A 21,326-nucleotide genomic window follows, 5' to 3' on the forward strand; every position below is an offset into this window, starting at 1 on the left:
GGTAACACTGTCCCCACTGTACTTCCTGCAGCTTAAACACTTTCCCCCTGTTTTGAGAACTGAGCACGTCCGTGCCTTAGACACCCACTAGCATACTCAAGGTTGGGTCAACGGTCATCCCTACCCTTGGGGTAAAAGTAATGTAGCTCATTATACACAATACCTGCTTCATTCTTGAGTATCCCCTAAGGGATTATCTGACACTCATTCTTCTGAAGGTAAGAAAAGCTGTCAGGAAAACAGTCCAAATCACTTTGGGATTCCGGACAGACATCTAGCAGTTTGACACTTTCACTCTTCCTCCCTCGTGACAATTTCCCTCCTTTAAAATCACAATCGACAACTTACATCAGATTTAATCACATTTATTTAAAGTAAGGGAGAGCTTTTCAATAACGGTCCCCTCCAGAAAACGAAAAGGTTAGCGGAGGTCAGCGCCGGTGCTCAACAGGCTGGTACCGTCAAGTTCCAACTTGGACACAGGTGCCTCACATCTGGGAAAGAGGTTACACACTTGCAAACTTGTGCTTTCTTTTACACATTTTAGGAGCAACGTGGGTTAATTTCAACTGCCCTGCTTCACGGGCAGCGCACACTTGTGTGTCTCGGCTGGGTCTCTGCGTGCAGATGTCAGAGTTTCACCAGAGCAGAAAGCAAACACGCTTCTCCTGGAGATTCTCTCCCTTTTGAGAAAACATTCCCCTATGCACTTTGCTTGTCAAAAGACTACGTTTACTGAAATGATACCAGCGAATGGAATTCTAGAGGAAACCCAAGAACAAACTGAACACAGAAACGTGGAGAGGACCGCACTCTCCTTCCCCACGGCGTGTGCCCGGTGACCCCGTGAGGGCCCGGGTGGGGGTGGGAGGGCGGCCTCGGGCTGCACCTCATCCGGTGCCCACAGACTTACTTCTCCCGGTAATAGAGCAGGTAGTATTTCAGGGGGTCTGGCAGAGGGAGGCTCAGGACCTTCTCGCGCAGGAAGTTCACCGGCGGGGCCGGCTTCGCCTCCGGCGGGGCTCTGTCCTCCCGCCGCTGCTCCTCTTCCAAGTCCTCACAGCTGGTGTCGTCGGAGGGGCTGGAGATCCGACTGGCAAATACCTCCTTGTCCAAAAAGACAATCGTCTCCATGCGACGGCGGCGCACTCTCCGCCTCTTGGCCCGGGGAGTGGTCTTCAGTCCGTTTCCGCTGCCGCTCGCGGTCTCCTGACGGATGACCTTTTTGATGGCCCCACGGATGGCAATTCGAGCCAGGTCCTGGAGGCTCCGCACGGCCAGCGGCGCTGCGGGCAAAGAAGGAGACGTGTCAGCCTCATCTGTGAGGGACCCAGACGGCACAGAGCCCTAACTCTGGAAAACCGTCCCTCGCGGTCATCCACGCCCGCTGTCCCGCTGTCCCGGCAAACAGTGACAGCTCGAAGGCGCACGCATGTGTCCGTCTCAAACGGTGTTTTCAAACGCGCTACCCCGAACTCCTGTAAGTGAAGGAAGCACGGGCGTGTGTGTCATCAGTCGGAGCAGAAGACGAACCTGGGTTCATGACTCTGTTTACGGTATTCGTTCCCGGTTCTACCTCACCGGTGGAACTCCATGAACGTGGGGCTCCAGAATTCTTCCGTCTATCTTTACATTTCCACGGCACTTTACAAATTGAGTATCTGTTCCTTTTTTAATAGAGAAAAGCAAATCTAAGTAGGTACAAAAACTCCAGCGCACACCGAGGAGACACTGAATCTGGTAATCAAAGTCCAGCTCAGGTTAATGCACGCGTATGGCAACAGGAGAGCTTTTCTCTTCAAGGGGGAGGACTTAAGGACTGTGCGTTCAGATACCTCACACTGAAAGCCACCACCACTTCTTTCCCTCCAGGACCTAACTCCTTTTTTTTAAGATTTTATTTATTTATTTGACAGAGAAAGAGGTCACAGCAGGGGAGCAAGCGAGGAAGATGCAAGGTTCCAAGACCTAAATTCTTCCCCAAAAGGTGACGATCTACAATACGGGGAAGGTTCTTAGGTTGTCTGTAATATTTACTACCCAAATCAGAGCGGCCTGTGCAGAATCCCGTGAATACCCGTTCCACGGGACCCCGGGGAAGCCCCTAGCCCCAGGCTCTCAGCACCTTCCTCCCTGGGTCCACGCCAGGCCTCCTCTCCCGCTCAACAGTCTCCTCCCCGTTGTCCAGGATGGGCTCCAGCATGGGCCCCGCTACGCAACACCGTAATCATGACTTTCTGCTCAACACACCCACATTTCCTTGTCTTTCCCTTCAGTCCGCTGAACGGACTCCTTCTCTAGCTCACCCCAAGGTCCCGCTCGAAGGGAACCAACTTAGCCCAAGTCTCTCCTGCCAGCCCCTTCTCCACCACAGCCAGCAGTGTTCCCTCAGGGGCTGATTTCTACCATTTCCCCCACTCTATGTGCCTATCAATCCCTGGTTTGACATCCATGCTATGGTTCAAGGAACAAAGCCTGGGCAGCGGCTCCCAGGGCTCTGCTCCATTCCTGACCGGGGTCCTGAGCAGCCCCCCAGACCCACATCCCCAAGAGATGCCGGACACCTCAAGGCCCACGTCCTTCTTCAGAAACAGCCTATGTGCCTGCCCCCGAATCCCTTCGGCTTCAGAGGCCACCGTCTCCATGGAAACACCTTTGCTACTTTAGAAAACTCTGGCCCAGGAAGACAGAGTTGCAATTAACTGTCCACTTCGGGAGCCCAAAACATCACGGGGCTATTGATCAGCCAGCGTTCACTCCAGAGCTCTGGTCTCAAAACCAAGCTCTTGGGGTGCCCTCCATGCTGTCGCAGTTCTTACCCAGACCCGGTCAAGCCCTCACATTACGAGACTTGTCTTCAACCAAACCCCCGAGAGGCCTTGCAGACGCATCGACAAGCCCTCACCTTCCAACACTCGGGCAGCGCTGCAGAAGGCCGTGCCCTGCCTGTGAGTGACGCCAGCCTCTCCGGGGGGAGAGTCCCAGGGCGCACGCACAGGACTAACTCAGCCTTTGCCGGGCCACAGGGTCGTCGAAAAGACAGAAGCACCCCATCTTTGAGTTCACACACACGGTGGCTCCCACGGCCTCCAGGACAAGTCTAACTCACGCAGTGGGCTCGTTTCTCCCACTCGGACCATGCCGAAGGGCGTGCACGTAGAAAGTCCCCATCAGCCTCTGCTCATGCTTTTTCTCCCTTTCTCCTCTCCTCAGAGAATTCACTTTCACCCAAAATGTCCCACCCTCTGTCAAACCCTCCCTGGCCCTCTCAGCCTCTTTCTGTATCTTACTGCTGCTCACTGCCACATTTCAAGGACCGTGTCTGTGGCAGGTGACCTCCACTTAGCAGAGACCGAGGCAGTGCATGACTATCTGATAAATGTCTCCTCACAAATTTAAGAAAAACAAATTTCTGGAAGGAATTTGCTAACATGTATCATCTTTGGATTTGAGATTACGGTTATTTTTTCCCCTTTTTTGGTGCATTTTCCAAATTTTCTAAATGATCAGAATGCAGAATCCATGCTGAACGGTTTTATTTTCAATAAATCACTAGGATTCTCATTGCTGTGTAAATGATAAAACAGTATATGGATAATGTCAGCTCTTTCTGATTCCCCATCCTGAAGGAGTTGAAGACAGAGGGCTAGCCAAATGAATCTCCATGGCAAGCCTCCCACCACCTGAAGCGTGTGCCCACGAGGCGCCCCGAGGAGGGAGGGGTCCCGTGACTCTGCAAGAGCCCCTGGCCCAGCGGTGCTGGCAACACGCTGTCTCTGTGAGACTTCGCCACAGAGCAGAACGAACTCCCTCTCAAGAGAGCCTCCCGCCTTCAATGGCACGGCCAGCAAGAATTGTCGGAGAAGGTGCCTGGGGGGCTCAGTGGGTGAAGCCTCTGCCTTTGGCTCAGGTCATGATCTCAGGGTCCTGGGATCGAGCCCCGCATCGGACTCTCTGCTCAGTGGGGAGCCTGCTTCCTCCTCTCTCTCTGCCTGCCTCTCTGCCTACATGTAATGTCTGTCTGTCAAATAAATAAACAAAATCTTTAAAACAAACAAAAAAAAGAATTCCTGGAGATTTAAAAGAAGGCAAAAACAACCTAAAATGGGCTGAAAACAGATTACTTTTTTTAATATCTAAAAATCATTTGTAACATTTTAAGGTTTCAGTGGGTAGAAAAATGTTCCTAAATATTAAAAGGCTCCTTACAATTTGTCTCTCTCTTCAAATTCTAATGAGATTTTTTTAAAGATCCAAAGGATAAGTAAGGATTTTTGTACTTACGTAACTGGACAAGTCTTGATTTTCCAGACTCCGAATGACAGGGCTGGACCAGAGGAGCAAAAGAAACTGCCAGAATCTTTTTAGTCTCCCAAGCAGAAGGGCCAGTTCGCGTTATCTTAGTCAACTGCCCCAAAGAGAAAATGAGAATATTCACAAGATGTGGCTACTGTCGGTTTATATTTAATCATTCCTCCACATAAACTAAAAAAAAAAAAAAACCCACAGAGATACTGATAATGAAATAACCTGAGCACAGAGGCCCCTAACATGATGTGACATAAAGCACCCAGGAAGTATTAATATTGTCGCAAGGGTGTTTTGCCTGGGCATGTTCAAAGCCTCCAGACCTAATTCCTGTTTACGAGAAATACGTGCGTTAGAGAAAAGAAATCAAAGAAGAGTCCGTCAGACGAGACCACTTCCCTGGGCTCCCCACAAGAGCCAGGGCTGAGGGTGATGCTTAGTAAGGGGCAGGCAGGAGGCACGGACATTCTCAAGTCTGAGTGAGTAAAGACATTCACGACAACCTGCAATGATGCTTCAGTCTAGACCGGACCCCAGGCTGTTTGTTCCAGAGGACAGAAACCATGAAGAACTTGCGACCATGACCTTCTTGTGTGACTGTGATCACACACCAAAGAGCAGCTAGTGCTGCAGGCTCACGGCCACCTCTGTCTGAGCTTCTCCCTGCTCCAGCAGAGTTTCTGAGTGACGTCACCGCCACGACACACAGACCTGCAGAAGAGCCTGATTAGACAACACAGCCCTCCTGTGTGCTCTGTGTGATGGTGCCCGTTTCTGAAAGGCCTATTCAGGTCACAGTGCTATTTTCTGCTCAGCTCTGACATGCTAAGATTATATACTCTCTTCTCTAAAAATATCCAAGCCAGCAAATCCTCTTAAAAACTAAGATTCTATATCATGAACCTTGGAAGTGAAAGCATTAAGTAGCCACGTACTAGGTAAACATCAATAAGTCACTCACACTCTTATGTACAAGCAAAAACTTCTTTTTAAAAACATTTTCTTAAAGGAGAAGTTCTAGTTATAATGAACATCAAATATCTAAATACAATCGATAAATAATGTGTGAACCATTTAGGAAAACTGTAAATCCATATTCCATGGTCCAGACACGGAGACGGATACTAAAAATCCGCTACAATCCTCAAATCAGTATACAGATAACACAATTCCAATAAAAGGACTGACGTATTTTTCTGATACAACAAAGATTACTAAAGTAATTTTAAATAAAGGGGAGCCTAGGGGGCTCAGCCGGTTAAGGAGCCGACTCTTGATTTCAGCTCAGGTTGTGGGACCGAGAGCCTGGGTCGGGTGTGCTCAGCAGGGGGTCTGCTCCAGCAGCCTCCCTCAGTCCCCCTCACCCCCCCGCCCCTGCACGAGCACTCTCTCTCTCTCTCAAATATTTTTAAGAAATAATAGCAATTTAAATAAAGATGTATTTGGGGGCGCCTGGGTGGCTCAGTAGGTTAAAGCCTCTGCCTTCGGCTTGGGTCATGATCTCAGGGTCCTGGGATCGAGCCCCGCATGGAAGGGGGGGTTCTCTGCTCAGTGGGGAGCCTGCTTCCCCTGCCCCCGCCTGCTGCTCTGCCTACTTGGGATCTCTGTCTGATAAAATAAATAAATAAAATCTTTATAAATAAAAAATAAATATTTAAAACAATATTCTGAGAAAGAAGAGCAAAAATGGGGACACGTCACCCTGCTATCCACAATGATGACAGCAATAAGCAGGCGGCAGTCAGCAAGGGCATGGGATGCTCCTCTCCTTTAAGGCAGTTGGCCAAAGTTAAAATACGGAGTCTCGGATCCAACACTTCTGCTCTTGAGACTACACCGGGAAGTATAGTGTATCATCTTCATGCAGACGAAGATTAAGCCAGAGAGCACCCACAGACACCTGCACACCCTCTGCACAGCAGCAGTGCTTGCAAACAGCAAAAGGGTGGAAAGAACCCAAGTGCCCATCAGAAAAACACATTTTCATACACCAGGAAAGAATATTTTTGAATAAACAACACAGGGACAGAAAAGAATTTCCACTTACACCAAATCCAAATACCAAACCCATAAAATGAACAATAAGCAACGTGTAAAACCTAAAATTATCCGCTCCTATTTCTGATGTCTGGATGAATATACAGAATGGAAAAAAATGTGCCTTTCTTCACTGAAGTCAAGTCATGGAAAAAGTACGTTTGCTTGTATATTTTTTGAGGACACAGATAAACTAAGAACAAACAAAGTGGTTACCTACAGGTGAAGTGGAGAAGAACATACATGGAAAAAAAATTCTGTGAGTATTCATTATTTACATCTTGAAACCCCATAAATATTTTACGAGGTTATACACCTTAAATGCAATCCCTAAAAACAAACAAATGAGCTCTAAGTCGGGCTAGCGGCACAACCACACAGGGAAGCATTATCTCCAGGGACTTTCAAACATGTTTGTTGGTACATCCCCAGGAGAAGAGCAAACTCAGCCGTCAGGGAGCCTCCAGCATGGGACACAGCACCTGCGCAGAAGTCAGGAAAACCCTCTGGCCCTGACTTTGAGCAGGAAGCACCAGTATAAACCCATAGTGTGTTCTGGTGTCCGAAAGCCAAAGCAACAGAAATATAAGTACGTATGGGGGGAAAGGGACTTCCTGGCTCCAGAATACCACTGAAGAAGACCAACCCGGTATCAAAGATTCCGACAAAGGGCCCACCTGTGTTCTCTGAACACCGATTCCCAATGAACTTAAAACTAACAGAGATCCTCAGAAACAGTTAAATCTAAGTTTGTGGTAAAAATTACAAAAAATTAGTGTGGAGTATCTTTTCTTACCAGAAAGTAACAAAACCATCAAAGACTACTGAGGGTGTATCAGAGTCCAAGAGCCAACCTGGAGAGGTGCCTATTGGCCAGGACTGGACATTTTAAGTTTCAATAAGAATCATACGATGATTAAAATTTTAAGTACATCTATACCCATGAATTCACACTGCCATTAGAAACCAAATAAAATCTTACGAGTCACCACTTTCAACAAATGCTAGAGAACCAGATTACTGAGGAAACTGATAGACAAAGCTTAAGAATCAGAATTTATCCAGCTTCTCCTTATAACATGTACGTAGGGTAACCAAGTAACTGGTAGGAGTGTTTCTCTTCATGTAAGTATTCCAGGTACTATAAAGTCGCAAGATACAAAATCAATGTACAGAAATCTACTGCATTTCTATACGCTAATGATGCAGCAGAAAGAGAAATTAAGAAAACAATCCCATTTATAACTGCTCCAAAAATAATGAAATATCTAGAAATAAACTTAAAAAAGAGGTGAAATCTCTACTCTGAAATTCATAAAACACTGATGAAAGAAACTGAAGATGACACAAAGACACAAAACAGACTGGGGACCTGAATGTGACACCTAAATGCATAAAAATCCTAGAAGAGTGCATAGGCAGTAATGTCTCCGACATTGGTCGTAGTGACATTTTCTAGATAGGTCCCTTCAGGCAAGGGAGACAAAAGCAAAAATCAACTGCTGGGATTAGAACAGAAAGCTTCTGCACAGCCAAGGAAACAACCAGCAAACTAAGAGCCAACGTATGAATGGGAGAAGATATTTGCAGTGACTCATCCCACAGAAGGTTAGTATCTAAATTACATAAAGAACTTACACAACTCAACACCCAAAACCCAAATAATCCAATTTAAAAGTGGGCAGAAGACACGAACAGGTACTTCTCCAAAGAAGACATACGAATGGCCCACAGACACAAGAAGACGCTCCACGTCACTCCTCATCACGGAAAAGCAGATCACAAGCGCAATGAGGGGCGCCTGGGTGGCTCAGCTGGCTGGGCACCCAACTCTCGGTCTCCGCTCAGGTCACAGTCTCGGGGTCGTGAGATCAAGCCTCGCATTAGGCTCCACACCCAGCACAGAGTGTGCGGGAGATTCTCTCTTCCTCTCCTCTGTCCCTCCTACTCATGCTCTCTCTTTCTAAAATAAATCCATCTTAAAAAAAAAAAAAAAATACCGCAGTGAGACACCACCTCACCCCTGTCAGAAAGGGGAGAATCCACACAGGAAACAAGCAGTGGTGAGGACACGAGAAAAAAGAACCTCCTTCTGCACTGGTGGGGTGCAAACGGGTGCAGCCGCTCTGGAGAACAGTACGGCGGCTCCTCAGAAAGTTCAGAACAGAGCTGCCCTACAACCCAGCCCTGCACTACGAAGTACTTCCCCGAAGAATGCGAAAACCCTAACTCAAAGGGACACTGCACCCTCCTGTTTACTGAAGCACGATCCGCAACAGCCACGGTACGGAAGCAGCCCCGGTGTCCACGGACAGGCGAACACACAAAGATACGGCACACACGATGGACTATTACTGGGCATAAAGAAGAATGACATCTGGCCATTTCCCATGACACGACTGGAGCCAGAGCACATCATGCTAAGCTGAACAAGCCAGAGAAAGACCAATACCACAGAACTTCACTCATATGTGGGATTTAGAGAACACAGTCACTGACCAAAGGGAAAAAAGAGACCAAAAAACACTCCTAAGGAACCACCAGGGTCACCAGAGACGATGGGGGACACGGGAAGGAGACAGAGTGTAGGTGCGGTGCCGAGCCTGGGCGGTGCCGAGCCTGGGCGGTGCCGAGCCTGGGCGGTGCAACGCACACCTGCCGCTAGCGGGACACCACACGCTAACTGCGCTGGAATCCAATTCAAGAGAAGACAAGGGTGAAAGGTGCCAGCTGAAGAGACGTGATGGGATCAGACTGTCCCACAGCCCCTGAGATAATGGGTCCAGGCCAGAGCCGCACTGCCCACGTCGTAGAACGAGACAGCAGGCGTGCCGGGCCTGCCCACGCGCGGGCTCTGTACCGCCGTGAGGGCTCTCGCACCCTCAGCTGGAAACTAAGCAAGTCTCTGGGTCCCACTAACAACATGTAACGAAATGAGGAGCAGAAAGAGTATGTTAAACATCACCCCAGAGATAGGTCGTCTCCAAATCTAGACTACAGGAAACTGTAAGACAAACCACTTGATTTCAAGGAAAAAGGAGCAGCGGGGGAAGCAAAGAAAAAAAGAGAAACTCTAGATAAAAAACACTTAGGAGATGGGGTGCCGGGCTGGCTCGGTCGGTGAGCAGAGCAACTCTTGCTCTTGGGGCACGCGTTTAAGCCCCATGGTGGGTGCAAAGATCACTCAAAAATAAAATCTTCCAACAAATAAAAAGAGAATCAACCAAAGAGAAGATATAAATCTTAAATGGAGGGGCGCCTGGGGGGCTCAGTTGGTGGAGCAACTGCCTTCAGCTCAGGTCATGATCCTGGAGTGCCGGGATCCTGTCCCGGAATCGAGTCCTGCATCGAGCTCCGTCCTCGGCAGGGGGTCTACTCTCCCTCAGACCTCTCCACTCTCTCTCGCTCTCTCTCTCTCTCAAATATAAAACTTTTAAGAAAATCTTAAATGGAGATCCATTCAAATAAACTATTCAAGCAAATTTTGAGATAATTAGAAAAATCTGAACACTAGCTGGCAATTTTAAAATACTAAGAAATTACTGGTGATTTTTTATGTTGATAACGGTTTTGTGATATCCTTAAAAACAGTCCTTATCTCTTATAAATACACTTTGAAATATTTATGGATAAAAATTTTGTTTTACTTGGCGATAGTCACTGCAGTCTGTATATAATAGCAAGTAACAGAATGTTATACAGACAGCCCCGTGGGCAATTCCAGCAGCCAGAGGACACACTATGGTCAACATTTCCACAGGTCACAATACAAGCAACATGATGACACAGAATATTAAATGGCTTAAAATTATCTCATCAGTTAAGGAAAACATCATAACTTCTCAACAGTACGCGCAATGATTCCTTAGAAAGGTACTGACTACAAGCGTCAGACACTAACAGGGCTTAAGGTAAGGTTGTGAGTGACTTTTCTTCATTTTCGTATGTTCTGGATGTTCAGCAATGAATGATTCCTTTTTAAACAAAATAAATTAAATGCTAACATTTTTAAATTGCAGAAAATCCCACAAAAATGCACAATCTCCTAATTTTTATCATTTCCATTTTTCCTTAGTTCTTTGTAACTGAGACATTCTCTCTGATGACCAATTCAGTTTTGATTAATCTGCTTGTTCGTGAGAACTTGTTTTTCTCAAAGAAGCACAACAGTGACGACAGACAGACACATACACGACCAAACAGCGGAGACAAGACTCCTCCGAAGGAAGAGACTCCTGTATAATACTCGCTGTCACAGAACCTAGCAGTTAGACCCGAAGGACTCGAGGGACGTCTGCCCACCATTCTAACACCAGAACAAGCGTACTGGAGCAGCTGCGGGTGGGGCGGGGGGCGGGGGGGGGGGGGAGAGCGGACAGACGAGGGAGGGGAGGCTCACAGCGCAGGCTCCAGGGTGCCCACCTGCGTCAGGCCCTGGCCCAAGCTGGGCTGTCTTTAGGACCTGTCCCTGCCTGTGCCCTCATCTGTGAAACGGAGGGAGCTGTCATGAAGCAAACAGGGAAAAACACATGGAGACTTCTGGGAACAGACCTGGGCCAACAGTTAAGCGTGTCAGTTATGAGAGGGATCTGACCTTCTCTTCCAGTGGCATGACAAGGATGCCCCCTACTTTGAGAAGACTCTTCATGTACTCTTCATGCTCTTTCTGCACACCAGCCCCACAGTACACACGATCGTACTGAGAACAATCTGGAGAAATCTCCAGGCAATTGCCAGTAACAAAGGAAGGTTCACAGAAGTCAAATCTAAAAGCAAAAAATGTTTTCCGTAACTGAATATATCACATTGTAGCAAGTCTCTACAGTAAATCTATCCTACCCACAGGTTACGTTTTCCTTGCACATAATAAATACCACTGACAGAGTTAGAAGCTGCAAGTCAGACCCCCAAAATAATTGTATCATTAATAAACTGAACCCTAGAAATCCCAAACAAAATATTATGAAAGTGAACGCCACAAACTTAAGACAGACAGAATTCTATCATCTAACTTCCCATCACCACTGTCTTTGCTCTGTCTTTACAAATCATCACCTTATTTAAGATCTAAGAAAAACAAGCAAAATGAGGGGCACCCGGGTGGTTCAGTCGGTTAAGTGTCCGACTCTTGGTCTCAGCTCAGGGCACGACCTCAAGGTTGTGAGACGGAGCCCCATTTGCTTCGGGTCCCACACTCAGCGTGGGGTCCATGTGAGATCCCCTCTACCCCCGCACTTATGTGCATAAGCATGCGCTCGCTCGCTCTCTCTCCCTCTCTCTCAGATAAGTCAATCTTTAAAAAAATAAAACATAAAAACCAATAAAATGAAAGAAAACTACATTTGGTGTTTCTAAAAATGTTAAATCCTAAAATAAAAACTTTAATGCCTTATTTAAAAATGGCAAGAGGTAGTTATATATACTGTCCAAATACAAATGCAATAATTCTGTTTAAGAATTAGGAGATAAATTATTATCTGTGTTGGAAACGTGAAAATCGGGCAAAATGAACATTCTATTTCCCTCTCCTATTACACTAGAGAAGAATTACCTTTCCCTGGCGTCATAATTAAAAAACCTAAAGCCCTCAAAAGCACAAAATATTTAAGAAAATAATTAGAGGGGCGCCTGGGTGGCTCAGTGGGTTAAGCCTCTGCCTTCAGTTCAGGTCATGATCCCAGGGTCCTGGGATCAAGCCCTGGATCAGGCTCTCTGCTCAACGGGAAGCCTGCTTCCCCCTCTCTCCCTGCCTACTTGTGATCTCTCTCTCTGTGTCAAATAAATAAATAAATAAAATCTTTCTTTTTTTTTTTAATTTTTTTTAAAAAGAAAATAATTAGAACAGCTTTGCATACACCCAATTCTCCTGCCAAAACTGAATCATGTTATATGAACACTAATAAACTCTTCTCTCCTGTCTAATCAAGTTTAAATTATAATTCACACAGCAACCCAAGGGTAGTATTTGATCTTACTTGTCAAAGCTGTCGCTGGTTCTAATGAAGAAGTCCAGCTTCTGCTTTGCATATTCTATTACATCCGAATGGAGTTCAACCCCGTGGTTCACACCAAAAGGACCTAAAATGTTCCAGAATAAAAAAATCTTTAGTACTAGGGCAAGAACGCTTACTCTTTGTTTTATCCACTGCAACGCACCAGATTCAGCATGTATAATTACATGAAGAAATTCGCAAGGTTTAGAGGTCTTACCACATTACCAGGCCTAAATCACCCAAGCTAAATCTTTAAGTACGCAGGGTAGACTATGCTCACCACACTGTAAATATTAATAACTGTAAATACTTGTTTCTTTGATATTACCGACGCCACAGCTTTCCAAAGCCTGGGTTGCTCTGCTCTCAAACCTTTGAAGAATTATTTGAAGATGTAAAAAAGCCAAGATCTGCAACCAAGAATTCAAGATCTTACTAATGAATTAAAGAAGAAAGACATTATTTCCAAATGACACTGGACTCAGGACTGTGTTCCACTAGAGGTTGCCCCAACTACTCAGACATGGGCACAAATAGCTTTTGATCATCATTAAAATAAAACTGTAACAGGGGCACCTGAGTGGCTCCGTCGGTTGAATGTCCAACTCTTGATTTCAGCTCAGGTGATGATCTCGGGGTCCTGGGACTGAGCCCCATGTCAGGCTCTGTGCTCAGCACGGAGTCTGCTGCAGATACGCTCTCTCCCACTCCCCTGCCCCTTCCCCCACTCGTGTACGTACACATTCTCACTCTCTTAAATGAATAAATAAAATCTTTTTTAAATAAACTATAACCAAATCACAATGAAACATTTTTTATATCAAAGGAATTTTATCAGCAATTGGAAATAAAGCTGTGAGAAAGGTTATAAGCCCACTTAACAATAAACGTATTATTCCCTCTGTATAAAACTGCCTCTAGGTCAGATCTACTGATACAGACAGCTTGGGTGAGTCTCTGTTTTGGGAATTCACCTATACGAAGGTCAAAAACAGGCAACACTTATTATGATGACGGAGGACAAAAGGGTCCTCTCTCCTCTCTACGTGGGGAGGGACAGCCGGAGAGCTTCTGGGGCGCTGGTCCTACTCCATACCTTGTTCTAGGTAGTACCTGCATGAAATTGAACACGTACACAAAAAGTCACCAAGCTCCACACCTCACACGTGTTCATTTACTGTAGGTTAACTTACACAGCCATTTTTAAATATCTCCATGGGAAAATCAACAGGGCATGAAGAACTTTATTTACTGGGTGGACATACTGAAGTCACAGTGCAGCACTTAACCCTACGGCCCAACAGAAATACTGAAAAATGAGCAACCATCTGCGCACCCGTATCTTCACATTTTGCCACTTGGGCTCTCCTGGTCCCCTGACAGCACAACACCCACCCCAAGCCAAGGCCTCCTTCTCCTCCACCTGGACAGCTCACCTGGGGCTCTCTTCTCCCAATGTCTGTCAAATGCACAGCTGCTGCTGAATGATTCTCACTGAAACACAACCTACCTGAGAAGCATTTTCAATAATTACATCAAATTCAAATTGTCCAATCTCAAGCCCCTCTGCCAAACCACAGACTTCCCTCCCCACGGCCCTCTGGCTAGGAGCTCGCGCCAGAAACCAAGCAGACCTTTACTTCCGCACTCTTCATAGTTTCATTAGCCTCCTCCTTTATCAAAACCTGTTAAGCACTTAATTCTCATAACAGATAGAGGACATAGTTCCTAACCCCAAGGAGCTTAACACCAAACAGAGCAGTAACACGGAGCCCCCGACTCAGCCCAATAAAAAGCTGACTGAGGGGGCAGAGGGCACAGAAGGAATAAGGACTGAGTCCTCAAGGGCATGGCACTGAAGCCAGCCCAAAAGCCCTCCCACCCCTGCAGGAGGGCTTCCCACTCCCTCATCACACAGCACCTTCAGGCCCCTGCACACAAGTGCAGCAGCAAAGGGATGAAGTTCAGGGCCAGGCAGGAAGGCAGCCGGACCTAGAGAAGAGTCGGATGAAAGACTCCAGACCTCATGGCTGCGGGCTCTGGGAGGCCACCACGGTTTTCAGCCCTGAAGTGGTGTGCAACACAGGCTGAGCTGACCAGAACCCGCGGGGTCCACATAGAGGCATCGGCCATGCCAGCGCAAGGTGTCAACCCAGGAAAGCAAACGCCCAGTCGCCTCCTTCACATGCATCACAGCAGCACGGAGTACCCAATGCGATCCCCCAAGAAGCCTCCCTTCCTTTAGAGCTCTCCCCACCCAACATCTGATCACATTCCCAGCAAACAGGGAGCTCCCAGAAGAGAAGCTGTTGAGAAGTTCTGGGGCATGTCAAGTGCAACAGGCCGCGTCTGGCTTACTACAAGAACCGAGCATCTCAGTTCCTTTTCAGAGCAGCTCTAACCTAGTCCGTTGGATGCCCCATCCCTCTCTCCACCAAACACCATCTTCACCCTTAGCTCCCCCAGTTTCTCAGCTGAACTGAAGGACCTTTCACTAATTCCAGAAGGATACATCACCTGGGCTCTTCACAAAGCAGTCTTGATCCAAGACAAATTAAGTTCAAAAAGCACATCGCTTCAAAAAACAAAACAAAAACAAACTTAAAAATTTGAGGATAGCAATCTGTGGCCTAAAGTCAAAGGGTCAGTCTCAAAACTTCATCAAATTCCAAACTCTAGGAACATATAAAGAACCCAAAATTTCATTCCACACCCACAAAATCAACTGTCCCTGCTGAGACATTCTGTACTGCGCTGTGGTGCAGACGCAGCGCTCCCTCGCCGGTGCGGCAGCAGCCCCAGCCCCGCCTCCTCCGCAGAGAAATCTTTCCAAGGGCTGGGCAGCCCCCATTACTCCTCTGGCAAAACCGTTCTATCTCAGAGTAAAAACAGACACCTAAACCCTTAATTATTGGACACTGCCATTTCAAGAACAAAAATGCCCATCGCCACATGCAGTCTCACAACTTACTTGGGGAAAGAGGCAAAACCTGTGAAGTCCTTCCCATCCCGGGAATTTACTGACAAACAACACCGTACAGGTACTAACTTTTTGAGCATTAAAACAAAACAAAACAAAACTTCTTGGAAGAACTTTAACTTCCAGGGAACTTTAAACTTGGTCTCTGTTTACAGAGTGACAAAGCAGGCTGGGTGACTGTATCGTAAAACGAAAAATCACCGTAAGGTCCTGATTTACACCACTTCTCATGGCCCTCTGCTGTGCGGAAGGAGGGTGCGCTGAACAGACCGTGGAGGCACAGGTGGGAGGGGGAAGGGAACAGGAGGGTCCCTCCAGGACACTCCAGCCCCCCAAGACTGTGCATAAACCAAAGCAGAAGACTGCTCAGAAGGCGCTCCGACGAGGGCCCTACAGAGGAGACACTGCCCCGGCACCAGGAGACAGACGGTGCTCTGCTGCACTCTGTCCGGACTCACCGAGAATGAGCCCCACCATGGAGCTGAGGTAGCCCGTGCCGCTGCCCAGGTTCAAGAAGGAGAGGCCCGGCTGCAGGTCCAGGGCCTCCATCACTTCTGAATAGATGCACGGAGCCGAGAGGTGGATGTTGCCGTGCTTCCACGCCAAGTCTTTGTAAGCGTTTTCTTTAAACTCGTCAAGGTAATAGTCCGCGCGATCGATAGCCCGGAAAGCCTGCTCGACCGGCGCGGTCCGGATGTACTGCGCTTCCTTCAGGTTGTCCACCAGCTCGTCGTTGTCCTCACCGGCGCTCACCGCACCTCCCATCCTCCGGATCGCACGCGGGCAACGCTGCAAAGACAGACGTTTCTGAAGGGCTAGCTACATTAAAGGCCAGAGCACACCAGTTAGGGCGTTTCTGAAGGGCTAGCTACATTAAAGGCCAGAGCACACCAGTTAGGGTCAAATTCTGAATTCTGAAAATATCACAGATGGAATATATTGGATCAGCAACTGCCTAACCCACCCCACCCCCTCCAAATTCAGAAAGAAAAAAAGCCAAAGATGAAATCCCATTATAACCGTCCGGAAACTTGTAATTTACAATTTCAAATGCATTCAAATGAACTGGAGGTACCTAACACATATCCAACAGCTGCAAACCGCATTGAAGAAAGAACTCGATATTTTACGACAAGTCGTCAATCTACAAAGTCAGGTATTTAGGGTTAAAATTATCTTGAATATGGATCTGCCTTAAAAGGGATATATCCACATATGGCAGAGTCAATGGATAGAAGCATAAAAAGAATATAGATGTGTCTACAAAAGTTACACTACTACCAACTTCGCTTTGAATACTTCAAGTACTACAGATCACTTCTGATAAATAAATCTTTAAAAGCAAACAAAAGAAATAAAGGTAAACAACACATACTATAAAGTTACTGTTTATTTGAAATTTGAATTTAACTGGTGTCCTAAATTTTACCTGACACCTCTACACCCCCACATACACATCAAGTCAAGGAGTCCACTCAATCTGTTCATTTGGATATTCGGATGTACAAATTCCAGGCAAAAATACTACAGGATGAATGGTGATATTTTATTTTAACAAATACAAAATCTGTTTTCAAGCTACAACTGCTCCAAGGACTCCTACTCCCCCTTTGGAAGTGTACGTAATGCAACCTTTCTACCCCTTTAACGAAAGGAACATGGCTTTCCTTCTTCCCAACTACCTTCAAGAAGAAAAAGCAACAGTGTGACCCCTTCTTAGCCACCTGCTAACATACAATGTGCCTCCATCTAACTCACAGGGACCGTCACCATAAAAATATCTTCTCCAATTTTATAGGCACCCCATGTAACTCTTTCTGAAAGAATTATTTTACTTCGCATAAAATGGTAACATTTTACAAAACACCTGATGTAAACTGTTGGGGAAGACAGAAAGCACCAGACTTCACAAAGACTGACACATTTTCTAATTCACTTCCATAATAACATACTATAATTTATTATTACAAAGTTAATCTTTGCTTTCCCCCTCCCAATCCTCTGGATTTCTAACAGCAGAACAAGAAGCATAAAAACTGGGGGAACAGCTTCCATACACATACCCCACGCACACTACTGGCAATTGTGGTGGGAGAGGTTTTCCCAGGAATAAAAATAAATGAACTCATGATAAATCTTCAGCTTCTCACAACAAATACACAAAATATGTGAAACCTAGGGCTTAGTATAAACGCTCTAACATTTCACAGTTGGAACAGCTCATCTTCATCATCAAAATTTTAGACCTGAACATTAAGCTTTCTAAATCACCAGGATGGCCCAATTATTAGATTTTCACCCCATTTCAAAATGTTCTGGAGCCCTTGCTAGGTTAGGGTCCATGGCCAGTTAACTTAGCCAACTGGACGGACTGCTAATGAGGTCAAGCTTAATCTTCAATAAGCTACTTACTTCTGAGGCTACAGTCTACATCCCTAGTCTAGGACAGTCATCTTAAAATTTAGGTCACTGCTTAAAAGTGAAGTTGCGCTTGCTGCCCAAATGTCTATGTGGGAAAAGGCCTGGAAACCACACATCTTCCATGGTGGATCGAACTCTCTACGTAATGTCCTACCATCCTATCTCAGTGCCATCATTCTACCTTCAGAAAGCAAACACTAACTCTATATTGGGTACACTTTATTTTTTCTACCATGTAATCTATCACTTACTTTCCACTTCACCTCACTTTGAAAGTTTACTCACATGGAAAAGCTAGCATTTTAGTAAAAAGAGCTACAATCTTACAGGCACCACACACCAGTCCCAGGGGTCTGGTTAGCTTCACAACATACTGAGGCAAATTGGGACCGAGTAGTCATTTTACTCCTGATTACAGACCAGTGCATGAAGAGACTAGAATTCAAACCCACGACCATCTAGCCGAAGGCCTACATTCTCAAATTCTCAAAGAAAAAAACGTTATTTAACACATAACATGTTGGTAATCTTTGCCCCAAATGACAGACTCTGTGACGATGCGGGAGCCCTCTCTGTTGCCGCCGGTAGGAAGCGTGTGACCATCAGCAGGGTCTGAGAGTACTAACTCTGCCTGCTCTTCTACCTCTCCTCACACTGCGTACAATCACGCTTACTCCTGACCACCCCAAAACACCAACAACAGATTCAAAGATACTCTTGCCCAACCCAATAATGGCTCTACCATCTAGTCAAATCCAACTGCTGGAAGTAATGAGAAGTAACTTCTGGATGCTGTACTTGATTCTACTTCGCAATCCTCAGTATAATTCACTCTTCCGGAGTCACGGGCCAACAGGACCACCTTATTCTCGCACTGCTCCTTCCAAAACCAACTGCCAAAGGGCAGTGAGGAAGACAGGTGAGCAGCAGCAGCAGCCATGGGAAGGTCCCAGTCCTGAGCCAAGGAGGCTAAAACCGGGTCAACCAGCCTGAAGCCACGATCATGGGGGTGTGCGGTTCCAGTCAACACTGCGTTTGTCAGATTACACACGGAGGGCCACGGCCCACCCCGCATGTCACTCCTTCAGGGAAATACGGACGAGGTAATTTCATGTGGAAGGAAGGACCCTGTCCTGCAAGCCCTGAAAAGTTTGCCTTTTTTGTAATGCAAGGGCCTGACTTAAGCTGTGACTGCTGAGGAATAAACACTTTACCTCTGCCAACCATGTCTGAAATCAGCTCTTAATTGGTTTCCGTAACAGTCCTTTGGGGCCACTTGTCTTTTCCCTTCTCATTTTTCTCTTCTCACGCTTCACATTCCCTCTTTTGTCTTAATATTCTGCAGTAAAAAGGGAGCCCGAGAAGCCCTAGGCTCCACCCTCAACCCCGATGCCAGCAGAAACTAGCCCTAACTCTCTTCACGGCCCCACCTCACTGTAGGACCCCAGGTATGCTGTCAACTTTCCAGGTTCTGTAGGTAATAACCCGCTACTCTTCCCTCCGCTTCCTGCCGGCTCTTCCTGAACGCTGTCTTGGATTACAGGAACTGCAGGGGCTGGCGCTGGTCACGGAGACCAGCAGAACACAGAACCAAAGCCACACCTCCTGCTGGCAGAAGAATTAAAAGAAACAGAGACTTGCCGTGAAAACTAGAACTCCTACAGCGGGATTTTCTTCCAACACTAGAAAGGCTGCCGTGTGTACACCATTCCTGGAGCTGACAGAAGCTGGATCCGTGGAACACGTTAGATGAAGATTATCTCTACTCGACACAGAAAAGCTTGCTAACAACTAGAATTCCAAACACGGACCTGTTCTTAGAACCTCCACAGCCTGTCTCCCCCAGGGAGGGCCCAGGTTAGGTACGAGCTGAGGTGGGCGCCAGGAGGCCTAGGCTCGGACCCCATCCCCTCAGAGGCCCCCTCTCATGGCACCTCTAAAGCTCTACTTCCCCCGAGCACAGCCCCAAGTTCTGGGCTGACTGCACCGATTCTTGACTGTCTACTCGACACCCAAATCGCAGCCGCTGACTTCGACCACTGCCCTGCCGGAAAGAAAGAAGACCACGACAGGCCAGTGATGAACCAAGGGGCGGGCAGGGATCTGGGTCACTTTTCCGAGGGGCAACGCTGGAGCACACGTCAGCACGGCAAGTCCGAAGCGCCGGCACCAAGGCCAGCCGAGCTCGCCTTCCCCCAACCACCCACCTCCTCCGGGGGCCTGGAGTCCCGGGGTTCTGAGCCACTTCTCAGTCGGAAGGGCAACAACTGCCCCCGCGGTTCCGCCCTGGAGACTGGAAGTTCCGTCCTCCCTACACGCAACGGGCCCGAACTCGCAACCCAAGACCGCCAGGGGCAGCTTCCACCCGCTGCGCCCGCGGGTGCAGCCAGACGGTCGCCTTCGGAAAAGGCCCGAGGTCACTGGTTCCGAACGCGGACCCGCCTGCACGCGCCGCGCGACTCCCCGCAAACGTCCCCCGCTCGGCACGCCCGGCGCGGGCCGCGCGTCTCTCCGGCACGTCCAGGGGCGCCAGCGACGGGCCCCGGGAGAGGCCGCGGGGGCCCCGGGGAGCCGCAGGGCCAGCCAGGACGCCCCCCCCCCACCGACACACCCCCGGAGCGCCGCAGGGGACGGGGCCGCGCTCCAGAGGACACGCGCCCCGGGAGGGTTGGGGGACGAGGGGGCACGCAGGAGGGGGACCCGGGGACGGGGCGGGCAGACGCGGGGGAGGCCGGGGAACGCCGGTGGGGGGAGGGGAGCTGGACGTCCGGGAACGGGGCGGCCGGCCCCGGAGGAGGGTCCCGGCGCTCGGGACCGAGGAGGGGGAGGTCGGGGGGGGGGAGGTCACGGGGGGAGGTCAGGGGGAGCGACGCCGCCGCCCGCCACAGGCCGGGCTGAGGGCGGCGGCGGGGGCGGCTCTACCTCCGGGCTCGGCCGGCCCGCGAGCTCGGGCTGCCTAGGCCGCGACCTGCAGCTCCCCCGGCGCCCCTCGCCCGTCCGGCGCCCCTCGCCCGCCCGCAGCCCGGCTGCGCCTTCCGACCGCCGCCGCCGTAAACATCCGCCGCCCCACTGCGCCTGTGCGCGCAACGGCCCGACTGCGCGTGCGCCCGGGCCTGGATCTTAAAGGGGCGACGGCACGGCTGGTGGGCCCCGGCGCGGACGGTCGGCGAGGCGCGTGGGAGGCCCCGCACGCTTCCGGGGTATTGTTGCGGGAGCGACCCGAGAACAGCTGCAGGCCAGGGTTAGGGCTTCCCCGCACCAGCAGAGCCGGGACCCAGGGAGGAGGGCCAACAGGTGAGAAAGGAAGAAACTGGGACGGACAGTAACTCTCGGCAGTGGCTCTGGCTTGGGTGACACGGACGTCCGAGCCAAGGTGCTGGGACAAGAAGGGTCCATCTGTGCCAAGAGAGGGCCCCATGGCTGCGGCCCCGCGAGCGGGGAAGGGAGCCGCAGCGCCCGCCGTGCACACCCGAGAGGAGGCCACAGCAGCCCCCACCCGTCCTGCGCTTCCGCTGGCTGGACACCGGCCTCTGCGCAGACCCTTCACCGCTGTTCTGGGCCTCGGCGGAGAAACACAGACTTGGAAC

The 21,326-nt window shown here is 48.7% G+C and overlaps 1 protein-coding gene across 5 annotated transcripts; it reads right to left on the reverse strand.

Annotated features, from left to right (window-relative positions):
- Positions 1-349: 349 nt before the first annotated feature.
- On the reverse strand, positions 350-20,799 carry PCMTD2 (protein-L-isoaspartate (D-aspartate) O-methyltransferase domain containing 2). Of its 5 annotated transcripts, none has more exons than XM_059187859.1 (7): positions 20,662-20,799; positions 19,381-19,501; positions 15,777-16,107; positions 12,321-12,423; positions 10,940-11,111; positions 4,285-4,408; positions 350-1,286 (listed from the first exon to the last, which is right to left on the reverse strand). In XM_059187859.1, the coding sequence occupies exons 3-7, from the start codon at positions 16,081-16,083 to the stop codon at positions 910-912; spliced, it is 1,083 nt and encodes a 360-aa protein (XP_059043842.1). In that variant the 5' UTR covers positions 16,084-16,107; positions 19,381-19,501; positions 20,662-20,799; the 3' UTR covers positions 350-909. The 5 variants fall into 5 exon arrangements, with proteins under 5 accessions (XP_059043842.1, XP_059043843.1, XP_059043841.1 ...); XM_059187860.1 differs by having other exon boundaries at positions 19,381-19,466; positions 20,662-20,798; XM_059187862.1 differs by lacking the exon at positions 20,662-20,799 and adding an exon at positions 1,534-1,667 and having other exon boundaries at positions 1,149-1,286; positions 19,381-19,466.
- Positions 20,800-21,326: the final 527 nt, after the last annotated feature.

This window comes from Mustela lutreola, chromosome 9 (assembly GCF_030435805.1).
Source record: "Mustela lutreola isolate mMusLut2 chromosome 9, mMusLut2.pri, whole genome shotgun sequence".
NCBI classification, from domain to species: Eukaryota; Metazoa; Chordata; class Mammalia; order Carnivora; family Mustelidae; genus Mustela; species Mustela lutreola.

Bases quoted from the DNA above. Each gene is read 5' to 3' on its own strand.
- PCMTD2 (XM_059187859.1), bottom strand. From the start codon at position 16,083: ATGGGAGGTGCGGTGAGCGCCGGTGAGGACAACGACGAGCTGGTGGAC. The intron at 4,409-10,939 runs GTCAGATCCCTC...TCTTTGGGGCAG, and splicing joins TCATGCCACTGGAAGAGAAG to TTGACTAAGATAACGCGAAC. The intron at 1,287-4,284 runs GTAAGTACAAAA...CTTTGCCCGCAG, and splicing joins ATCAAGACTTGTCCAGTTAC to CGCCGCTGGCCGTGCGGAGC.